The 12,591-nt window shown below is 42.9% G+C and overlaps 1 protein-coding gene across 1 annotated transcript in view; it reads left to right on the top strand.

Moving 5' to 3' along the window:
* rnf123 (ring finger protein 123) overlaps positions 1-12,591 on the top strand; it is a 207,706-nt gene that overhangs the window by 69,127 nt on the left and 125,988 nt on the right. The window contains exons 34-36 of the mRNA XM_080727740.1: positions 1,880-2,011; positions 8,124-8,199; positions 12,046-12,130. Of these exons, the coding sequence (XP_080583866.1) occupies positions 1,880-2,011; positions 8,124-8,199; positions 12,046-12,130 (293 nt within the window). The remainder of the gene's footprint in view (positions 1-1,879; positions 2,012-8,123; positions 8,200-12,045; positions 12,131-12,591) is intronic.

The following is a 12,591-nucleotide window of genomic DNA, read 5'->3' as shown; positions in this document are numbered from 1 at the left end:
GAGAACCGTTCGTCCCACGGGCACGCGCGTTCTCCATATATGGGCATAAAATGAATGCCCCCATATATGGGCATAAAATGGATTGCAGACAGACAGATACAGATATCTCCATATATGGACATAAATGGACAGAGGCAAACAGATGGTCAAAGATCTCCATATATGGGCATAAAATGGATGCAGACAGACAGATACAGATATCTCCATATATGGGCATAAATGGACACAGGCAAACAGAACCGGCACTGTGTCTGCAACACAGTTGGAGGCACAGACAGATACTCCATATATGGGCATAAAATGGACGCAGATAGACAGATATCTCCATATATGGGCATAAAATGGACCCAGAACTATAACTGCAGTGATCTCCATATATGGACATAAAATGGACGCCGACAGACAGATACAGATATCTCCATATATGGGCATAAATGGACACAGGCAGACAGATGGTCAAAACGGGTCCTATGAAAACAGGTATAATAGGGTTTGCATTAAAGGGCGGGGCATTCATTCCCTATTTACATTGTTCCGAGTTGGCCAGGTCGCCGATTAGTTTTCCCGAACCGGCGCAAAACGTTCGGAATCTCCTTATGCGGGGTTGATTGTTGACATCAGGCTGTTCCGGAGGAAATCGGCGAAAGCTCTGACTCATTGTGACATCACTTCATAAAAGGCTCTGACATCACGTACGCCACATGAGTCAACAAAAAATCTCTGTGATTGTGTATGTATGTATGTAATCCGCGTATCTCGAGAACCGTTCGTCCCACGGGCACGCGCGTTCTCCATATATGGGCATAAAATTAATGCCCCCATATATGGGCATAAAATGGATTGCAGACAGACAGATACAGATATCTCCATATATGGACATAAATGGACAGAGGCAAACAGATGGTCAAAGATCTCCATATATGGGCATAAAATGGACGCAGACAGACAGATACAGATATCTCCATATATGGGCATAAATGGACACAGGCAAACAGAACCGGCACTGTGTCTGCAACACAGTTGGAGGCACAGACAGATACTCCATATATGGGCATAAAATGGACGCAGATAGACAGATATCTCCATATATGGGCATAAAATGGACCCAGAACTATAACTGCAGTGATCTCCATATATGGACATAAAATGGACGTCGACAGACAGATACAGATATCTCCATATATGGGCATAAATGGACACAGGCAGACAGATGGTCAAAACGGGTCCTATGAAAACAGGTATAATGGGGTTTGCATTAAAGGGCGGGGCATTCATTCCCTATTTACATTGTTCCGAGTTGGCCAGGTCGCCGACTAGACGCTGGGCCGCCCGACAGCTTCTAGTTTATTTAATTGGAGTTTTTGATGGAACATACAGCCATCGCCATTCTTGCAACAGAACTATGTATTGCCTCCCTGAACAGTGTGAAAGCTTTTCACTTATTGATTTTTACACAGTACCAACCTCTAGCCCATGAGATTAAACTGCACCAGACCCACATCAGCTAAATGAGTTGTTTACTCCAGTTCAATCTTGACGCTCTCTTTCCATTCTTGTCTTAATTGTGTGCTTGGGTCAGGTGCATTGATTGCAGCAACAATAGCAGTGCCAGCTGTTCTATTGTTTTTAGCTAAATGAATAAGCAAAACTTGTGTAACACTTAAAAAAAAAAGGTTTCAAGGTGTTTCACAGTTTCATAATGCATAACCTGGCAATTCAATAAACACAGGAAAAACAGAACGTTCAATTGCATTGATTTGAAACAATGATAATGATAGGGCCCTTATGAGTGCAAACACCAAGTTGCCCATGGCAATTTACAGTAGCCTGTGGACATGAAGGTAAAAGAAAAGTCTCATTCTCTCCCTGCTTGCTTCAGGTGTGTGCCACGTGTTTTGACCTGTCAGTCAGCTTGCTGCGTGTATTGGAGATGACCGTCACCCTGGTACCGGAGATCTTCCTGGACTGGTCCCGCCCCTCTGCTGAGCTGCTGCTCAGACGCTTGGCTCAGGTTAGTCCACACCAGGATGCAGAAAACAAGGAGCTAACAAAAGGTTGCTACCTCTAAACATGTGGCATTCCTTAATTGCCAATTGCCATATCCATAATATGAGGTTCTTTATAGCAGTGTTTCTCAAATAGGGGTATGTGTACGGCTAGGGGTACACAGAGGTACTACAGGGGGTACTTGAAAGAACAAGGAAAATGGAAACATTTATTTTACTGTAATTTTTAATGATAAAACATTGACAAATATATGTGAAGGTGCTGCCATGTATAGCTTTAAACCAAATTAAGTAAGAAGTTTACTGTTACTGAATAGAAAACAGGCTACTTACTTTTATTTTCAACATATTGACATAAAAACTACACTTTTGATGTCAGTATTTTCTAGTCAAAATGTTGTTGTCGATTAAAGGGGATATACTTGGATTCAGCAATCAGTAAAAGGAGGTACTGAAGCCTAAAATGTTTGAGAACCACTGCTTTATAGGATGCTAATGAAAAGTAAATTACCATAGTAGTGCATTAAACATAACAGAGATGTTTTCTGCCAGAGTCGTACTGCTTTGCAGTGGTTCACAAGTCTCAAAACCTTGTGATTTTCGGTAGATATACTGTTATTCACATTTAATTCAGTGAGTGCACAAAAGGTAGCATCGTCATAGTGACTCAGCAGGATCAAGAGCTGAGCTTGAAGAGATCTTGGCTGTTCCAGCCACACAATGTCCTTATCCCCTCTGTGGGTCAAGGTCACTGAACTCTCAGAACAAAATCTAATACAATCTCCTCCTTCCAATTACCAGCAGCGAGTCGTTTCTTTTTTTTTTTGGGATCATTGTCTCTCCTTTCTTTGCTCATGCTATTAAAGCACAAAGTAATTATGGAAATTTTGAAGAAAAGTCAACAGAAAGTTTGCAATTGGGTTATTAGTGTGCTACTGTCTTGCCTGCCCATGAGACGGCTATTAGGGCAATTATCATTTGGTTTTTTTGGGCGCTTAATTAGGTGATGCTTAGAAGGGGGCTCAGCCTGCTCATTGTTAAGCAATAGGCTCTATGCATATACGCCATTTTGTTCTACTTCCGGGTGTCTTTCGACTTCCTTCACAGGTGTTACTGATGATACTAATTAAGGGTCTGTTTGATTTATTGTACAGTGGTTCTTTAATTTCAAGGACCCCCATAACTACAAATAGAATCAACAAATGGAATCAAATGGACCCTTGTGGGTCCATTTGCTTCCATTTGTACACTGTCAGAGTTACACACCTGTATGGGGACATTTGGAACCCACTCAAGGACACTTTAAGACCCACTGGTGTAGCAGAGTGTTTCCAGTGAGCCAACATGCACAATATCAGCACCCTGACCCTGCTGTTTGACCAGAATGGAACAGACCCTTCATTAGTATCATCGGTAACACCTGTGAAGGAAGTCGAAAGACACCCGGAAGTAGAACAAAATGGCGTATATGCATAGAGCCTATTGTTGGGAAGTAGTAGGGAAAGGTTGATGGGGACAAGCAAGCCATACTGAACAAGACACACACACACACACACGCACACACGCACACACACACACACACACACACACACACACACACACACACTCTGTAACGGTTCGTGCCGAATACAAAATGGTCTGGGGTGCCAGCCAGGGATTTCACCTGGCAAAATGTTCAATTAAGTCAACCATTACATAAGCCTGTGTATTAAAGTGTTTGGGGTTCGCACCACTCTCTCCTCTACACACCCGTCAGGTTCAGTAACACACAATAACAGACACAACACAGTAACTTGCAGTTCAAAAGAGTAAGGTATATTGAAAGTTCAGTTCAGATGATAGTCACGATTCAGTAATCAGTTCAGTATAGCACATCACAGTTCTCAAATAAGCAGACAGTTCACTTCACAGTCCCAATATTAAAGCCTGCACGGTACGCACGCCGTTGTATAAAGAAAGCCCTCTCCTTGTTCCTATCCGCACGTTCGGACCTGTACTCACGGCCAGAAAATGTGTTGTTGGTTAGCATCCACGCTCCCCCGAGGGTTTACTATAACTCCAAGTCAGCAAATAGTCCCATCCCGATCCTCCAACGAACTTCCTTCCTCCCATAAGAACGAGCCGTCCACCGATATGTGATGAAACATAAACTTTGAGAAGCTACAAAAACAACAAACGTGTGCCACGGCAGCAAACAATAGGCAGCCTGCTTTCCTACGGAACTCTGAGACGCCACCTCTCCTCCGGACACTCAGCAGCAGGTATGGTGACGTCACGGCTCATTCATAAACTGTCTGTGCGGCTCGCAGCGTAATGACGTGACGTGAACTTGAACTGCAGATTCTCCGCTACTCGTCACAGCACACATACACACACGGTGGGGAACTGTATTGTAGTGAATGTTCTAGGTGACATCCTGTACAATTTGTAAAATTGTACGCTAATCTTATCTGGCTGTGTGTGGGTGTGTCTGAAGTCAGTACTTGCCACTGTTATCATCATTCCCTACATACGTGTTGCTAATGCTTGTCACCCTCAGTTGCAATCAGAGTTATGGTACCTCACTACCTCTTAGAAACAGCAGATGACTGGCTGTCCTTGAAGACTGTACGCACGCACGCACGCACGCGCACACACACACACACACACACACACACACACACACACATACACACACCTCTCGCCTCTTCTGTTGAGAAATGTATATTCTGTTGTTGGGTACATGGAGTTCATTCGTTGCATGGAGTTCAGTCAGAACACACTATATCCTCTGCCCAAGAAAGGCGGCTTTCTTTATTGGCTCGTGTGGGGGACATGAATGCTAGGGATCCCTGATTAGCGAGCATGACATTGTTAGAGCCACATCTGCCATAGGGCACGACAGGCTTGTAATTGGCCAGAATGTTGGCTCAGTAACCCCCTGAGCTGGGATTTGTGTCCTTGGAGGATGTCTTTGTGTGCGTGTGTGATGGTTTTGCCTGCATCTTTTCCTGTCTGTTCATGAGGATGTTTGTGTGCGTACAGTATGTGAATTGCAAATATGCTTGCTTGAGTGAATGTGTTATGATTATGTGCTCATTCTATGCTGATTAGTGTGTGTGTGTGTGTGTGTGTGTGTGTGTGTGTGTGTGTGTGTGTGTGTGTGTGTGTGTGTGTGTGTGTGTGTGGCTGTCATGATTACAAATTTATGTTGACGATTCATTGTCACACAAATAATTGTGAATACAAATTTAATTTCTGTTTCTTTTTTAGGCTTAATTTCTAATCACGAATTGCACAGTGCCGATATGACAAATAACTTAAATATGCAAAGAAATGACTGACACTTAATAATTTTACCCACCAAAAACATGTAAAATCAGTTGAAATGACTGATCTACAAGCTTGCAGATCTGCTATTTCCCATATTTTTTAAAAACTATATGATACATGGAATATATACATGGAACACGATTATGCAACATGATTATGCACAATTGCGATTTTCACCTCTCCACTCAATCACACATTCACTCTGTTATGGCTTGGCTTGTTGGCTTGTTACACGCTGAGGAAGGCCCATTTCTTTGCGGCTGCTGGAGGAAAACCTGAATAAAATAAAACAAGAAGAATTCTTTCTAAAGTGAGTGCTGGCGTCCTTGTTCTAAGTTCATTGTTTGCCCGAGCCGTGCACCCAAGACGAATATATTTCGGAAACTACTTTTTTGACGATTGCTCCTCTTTCTCTTCCTGATGGCTTGGCTTAGGCCACAACAAATAAAGGGGAAAAGGGAGAGAGTTTTAATTAACTTCAACTTCACTCTATTGTCACATCAAAAATGTATTACATTTTCAGTGCAAGCTACCCACACATTGCAGGTACATTTTAACCACATGAACCCTACTGTCCCTATTCTGTGCATGTTGTCATACAGTAGGCTCACAAAGAGGGGACCACGGTCAACAAAGTCAAGTATACCTACTAAGTAGGGATGGACATCGGTATCGGCCAATATAAAAAATTGGCAGGTATTATATCAAACCGTCCGAATCGGTGATCGGCAGATCACTGACATAAAACCGGTTTTATGCCAATTGTGTCTATGGCACTGCACAGCATGATGCTCTGGTCCTGTGACTAAAGTAAACATTAGCAAGTAGCAGCCAGTCTACTTAGTGGCAGCCTACAGAATACAGATGGTGCTGATTACTGCAATGTAAGGATATATTCCATAATCCTGTGTCAATGTCGTCTCCAAAAAGAAGGAGAAAAAAAAACAGACGGTCATAATAGACTGGATATTGTCTGTGTTTTTGGATATTGTACTATTGTGATTGATTTGGCATTAGTGTTCTTCTAGCTTATTGGTACTCAAATTGAAGTATGTCTTGTAGGCCTACTTGGCCTGAAAAAAGGGTATTTGAGCAACCCTATTTTATAGTTCTTAGCTAAAGAAATCGGTATTGGCAGGTCAGACCTTCATAAAACCGGAGGATCGGTATCGGCCAAGAATTTTGCAATCGGTCCATCTCTACTACTAAGAAATAAGAACAGGAGTAAACATATCAAATATCAAAACAAATATGACATATACATACGGTTTGTAATAAAGACAGAGTTCCTCAGACTCTTGTACAAGTAAGTCATGGGCACCAATGTCCATGAGCTTTTATTACTGACATGGCGACAGTGTTTGTTCAGTGCCTATTCACTAGCCTGATAGCCTGGCTGTGGAAACTGTCCCTTGCTATGTTTGTTGTACTTGGCATATGTTACTGTGGTATCACACCTGACTGACGGTAGCAGCGTGAACAGATTGTGGCTGGCAGTGTCTTTAATGATCCGCTTAGCCATGGCCATGTACTGCCTGGCATATAATGTCCTGGAGGGAGGGAATCTCACCTCCTATGATGTGCTGGTCCGCCTGCACCACTCCTCTGTAGCTCTCTGCATGAAGAGCAGTGTGTGTCCTTGAGCAAGACACGACTCAACTCTACCCTTTCAATAATAATCTATCTATAAATGCGAGAAGTCTCTGCGTGCGTGCGTAAGGACACAGGCAAACATATGGTCAAAACGGCTCTTATGACAACAGGTATAATGGGGTTTGCATTAAAGGGTGGGGCATTCATTCCCTATTTCAAATTCGGCACGCGCGTTCCCCGCCGCAGCAGGTAGTGCAGTGCCCGGCCTCGACCCGATCCGATACGCAATTTTCTGGAACCAACACGAAAGGTTCGGATTCTGATGTCTGACATCAGGGTTTTCCGGAACCGGCACTGTGTCTGCATAGATCTCCATTTATGGGCATAAAATGGATGCAGACAGACAGATACGGATATCTCCATATATGAGCATAAATGGACACAGGCAAACAGATGGTCAAAGATCTCCATATATGGGCATAAAATGGACGCAAAAAGACAGATACATATATCTCCATATATGGGCATAAATGGACACAGGCAAACAGATGGTCAAAACGGGTCCTATGACAACAGGTATAATGGGGTTTGCATTAAAGGGGGAACCAGCGCTGTGTCTGCAACACAGTCAGAGGCACAGACAGATACAGAGATCTCCATAATGGGCATAACGGGACACAGACAAACAGATACAGAGATCTCCATATATGGGCATGACATGGATGCAGACAGACAGATACAGATATCTCCAGATATGAGCCTAAATGGACACAGGCAAACAGATGGTCAATACAGGTCCTACAGAGATCTCCATATATGGGCATAAAATGGACCCAGACAGACAGATAACTCCATATATGGGCATACATGGACACAGGCAAACAGATGGTCAAAACGGGTCCTACAGAGATCTCCATATATGGACATAAAATTCGACGCCAGCGTCCTCACTTCCCACATTCACACACCAATGGTTGCAAGCTAACAGCGACCAACTCATTGGAGGCAATGTGGGGTTCAGTGTCTTGCCCAAGGACACTGCTCTACCTCCTGAAGCCACACTCATGTTACGGAATGTTAATCTGGATAGGATTGTCATGTAAATGCGTACACTTACTCTTTGTAATTATTCTTCATTGTAAAGATTGATGTAAATACTTTGATTCATGTCTTTCGTTATGTCTGTCTGTTTGTCCGTGTCTTTCTACACAGCTGTTGAACCAGGTGTTAAACAGAGTGACGGCAGAGAGGAACCTGTTTGATCGAGTCGTCAACCTGCGACTCCCAGGTACGTACACGCACATTCGCACGCACGCACGCACGCACGCTCGCTCGCTCCCTCGCTCGCTCCCTCCCTCCTTGGATAGACACATTCCCATGCTATTTTAAGCCTGGCAATTAAAGCTCCATTGTGTGATACATGCCCCCCCCACAATGACCAAGGACAATTGTGACACATCACGTCGTGATTGGAGTGCCATTTCCCTAATTAGGAGTACGTTACCCAGAAGCCAGCAGTCCGACACAGTCTGTTCCTGCTCGCTGCTATGCATAAATTAATTGTGGGTTGAGCCAGGCCATTGAGAGACGTCTGTCAGAATCATATTCACATGATTACAAATCATTTGGAGATTTATAGCACAAAAGGTTTTTTGATTAACTAAAGTAATTCATTTTAAGTCGTGTGTGGTAGATTTGTCATCTGACCTCAGAAATTACAATCAAATTTAAATGTAAACCTAAAGGTACACTTGGTAAATTTAAGACTATTTTATGTATATACATATTTTAGCAGTCATTTCCCAGCCACTATATTATTGTGCTGGGGTGTTTCCTTGCAGAAAGACACATCCCCCTGGCTGTATTTTGGTTCTGTTGCACTGTTTATGTTGACATCCAGGTCAACAGCTATAGACATTGAGGCATTACAGAGATACGTACGGACAAGATGTGCCGGTTTTCATAACTTCTCGCATTTATAGATAGATTATATTTTGCATAGGAAATAATTCATGTTGTTTCTGTCATGCAGAAGTTTTTCATGTTCGCTGTGCAGCGGTATATCAAAGACCATCAGCGTGCACTGCTTTGGTTGAATTGACTTGCAGTTTCAAGGCTTGGTTATTTATTTGACAGCCATAGTCTGTGCTGGTGGGTGTGATATGAGTGTAGACATTGTATTTGGGAACCCAGACATTGCTGAAAATTGCATTGCTATGATGGCCTGTTCATCCACAGTGCAGGCCGTACCGTGTTGATGTTTATTAGAGAGGATGGAAGAAAACCCAGTTACTGCAGCTGACCTTCAAGAGAAATCTCACCATTATTTAATTTGCCATTGTGTGCACCAGCCTTGGTGCATTTGCTCCATATCACTTTGTAAGTTGTACTGTACATATCTATCATGGTCACTTGATGTGCTGTGTGCCCGCCAACTGTGATTGTGTTTTCAGTAATGTCATTTTATGCTCTTAAAATTCTACTGGCAGCCTAGAACAGCACACTGAATATTCATCCTTGTCCTGTGGACAGTCTGGGGTCGTTCATTTGGAGGATGATTTGTGCCCCAAACCACTTCTTGTTTTTTACACCTGGTCATGGCCGCATCATTCCATGAAAACATTTCACAATTTTGATGACGTTTCACGATTAACCACTTAAACCCTGTTATTAGAGAAACTATGTTTTTAGATTACTATTTCTATCATTTGATGCATTTGTGCTGTCCTTGCTTATAGTAAATTGCTCTGGATTAAGAGCGTCGGCTCAATAACTACATTGTAAACAGACTTACAACTGTACTTCTTTCCCCGTAAGAGATTGACTGTTTATGGCTAATGGTTCAAGTGGTTAAGGTCTTGTATGTACATGCTTGGCGAGTTCAAGGTGCATCTTACTAACCATATACTGTACTGTAGGTCCTGGGAGGTGTTTGTTTAAGGACGACCACTGTAAATGGCAAAAAACGAATTGTAAAATGTCACAATAAATTAAAAATGTCTGACTTCCTGTTGGGTTTAGGTCATGGTTCCCATGATGCTTTCTTTGAAGTCTAGACATTGTACATGTGCCTATACCGAATCTAGTACATCTAGGTGTAACCCTAATGTGGGGCTTTAACTTTGACATTTTGTATGGGGTGCTATCAAGCCAATTTGCCACACCCATGTCGAAGACACAAAAACATATGTAACTTTGTACACTTTTCGTGTGCAAAGTTGTGTGAGATTATTATTAATCCGGACAACTTTAGGCCCTCGCAAAATGATTGATTCGGCACGAGAATAAAAATAATTGCATTTCAATGTGGTCTCACATTGGTCGGTGCTCAGGGTCTAATAAATGCGGGGACATCCTCTTACAGAACAGATTGTCCTCGCCAAAAGATATCTTTCTCTCTCTCTTTGTTCATTTGAGCCAGGCATTGCAATGGCACTTGTGTGGAGAGATTAATTTCCTATTCAGTCACAAAAGGCAGGGGCCAAGGGAAGCCAATGCTTGCGATGTCTTAAAAAATCACACCTGTGTGAACTGAGCGGTGGTCCCCCCCCCCCCCCCCTTCCCCCCTGTGTGTGTGTGTGTGTGTGTGTGTGTGTGTGCGTGCGTGTGTGTGTGTGTGTGTGTGTGTGTGTGTGTGTGTGTGTGTGCCTGGTCTGGCCTGGCCTGAACAACAGCGCCCCTCCCTTAACATGTGTGGTCAGAAAAGGTTACTGCAGGCTACAGACAGACAGACAGACAGACAGACACGCAGACAGACAGACCCACACACACGGCCACATATAGGAGCGTTGTGACCACCGCTCAAAAATAAAATGTCAGAAGACATCCAAGCTAGCCCTATATGCTATAGCCTCCGAGCTGATAAAGCACATTTCACAGCAGGAAATTAAGTTAGGCTGTATCCGAGAAGACTATCAGATATGATTCAGGGAGTATTCCCCTGTTGTACAGTTGCACTAGCTTTCAGCTGAGGGTGGCCATAATGATGAAACGGGATGGGAAAAGGAAATGGGGTGAAGTATTTAATATGTTACACTCCACCGATGATGGTGGAGTCGCCTGATAAATAGATTTGCTTATCTGACATTGGACAGTGGCAACTGTCATTAGGCTTACACAGATTAGATAGTGAAGACGTGTGTGTGTGTGTGTGTGTGTGTGTGTGTGTGTGTGTGTGTGTGTGTGTGTGTGTGTGTGTGTGTGTGTGTGTGTGTGTGTGTGTGTGTGTGTGTGTGTGTGTGTGTGTGTGAGTGAGGTATCCAATTATAATGAATCATTGCAAATCTGTGGCATTCAAAGCACAGAGCAGGTGAGTGCTACACAAAGAGCATAATTTTGAAAGGGACACTATTTTTCAGGAAGAGATTTGTTGTAGACGAAAAAAGGAGGGGGGCCCCTTGGGGACCCCTACCAACAGGGTTTAAGTGGTTGCATATAAATAGTTATAGAAGGTTAAAACAAAAGCTCCCAGATAATTCTATTAACGGCTCAACATTTCAACCATACATTTCATTAATGGTGCAATGTTTCAACCTTATAGGTCTTCATCAGGCATGTGCACACAATCTTCTCTTTGAACTAACTACAAATAGTTGCCTTTCATAATGTGGCCCTGGTCTGAATAAAATATTCAAAGCAACTGATAAGACTGACATTGTTATTGTCTGACAAACAATCTGTTCTATTGATTACCAGTGGTGCACTGCCCTATACTCTGCGTGTAGCCAGTGAAAACACCAAACCCCACTTCCCCAGTCAGTTTGTTGGGCTAGATCAGATCCATCATCTGATCTAGGTATCTGATCTGGGTAGGCGGCAGCCTTTCTGCCTTAACATTGGCTACGCGCCTGACAGTGTCACCAGCAAAGCACCCCCACACCATCACACCACCACCTCCATGCTTCACGGTGGGAACCATGCATGTAGAAAAAAAATCTGTTCACCTTTTCTGTGTTGCACAAAGGCACGGCGCGTGGAACCAAAGATCACACATTTATTTTTGTAGTACAATTGAAAAAATAAAATAAAAAAATACTTTTGACTATAATGACATGACCAAAATAGGGACACCATTTTGAAAGTGTTAAATTAATATGACCTAATGTGTATGTGTTTGTGTGTGTGCTTGTTGCAGGTCTGGAAAGCGTGGACCACTACCCCATTCTAGTCGCTGTTACTGGTATCCTGGTTCGAATCCTTGTGGACGGGGAGAGACAGGGGTGAGTGTTTCCGATTGGGTGTGGATGTTTGTGTGTACAGTGCCTGGATGTTATGGACTTTTCCCCCATATTACATCTAAGGGGTGTTGTCCCTTCAATTTTAGTAATTTCATTCCCCCAGCTGGATTTCACTGCAGTTTTGTAGCACTTGATATTTATTTGCAATGGTTAGTGTTTCTAAAATGATGAGGAAACATTCTTACATGCTCAAAAGTTAAAGAAAAAAAAAAAACATGATATTGAAAAACTGTTTTCTCAATACTCTCCCTTAATGAGGCTTTGCTTTGGGCCGCGCTGTTAGCTTTTTGTCGATTTCATTTCATGGTGCTTCAACACACTGAGGCTTCCAGACTAACTGCTGTGTCCACGTTTACTACTTCTAGATTGCTCTCGAACCCAAATGAAAGAGAAATCACTTGAAGGTTTTGAGTGGTTTGGGTGGTGAGTTCGGCCCTACTGGA

The sequence above is a fragment of the Nannobrachium achirus genome (genome assembly GCF_963921795.1).
Source record: "Nannobrachium achirus genome assembly, chromosome: 6".
NCBI lineage: Eukaryota > Metazoa > Chordata > Actinopteri > Myctophiformes > Myctophidae > Nannobrachium > Nannobrachium achirus.
This window is presented reverse-complemented; position numbering and strand designations above follow the sequence as displayed.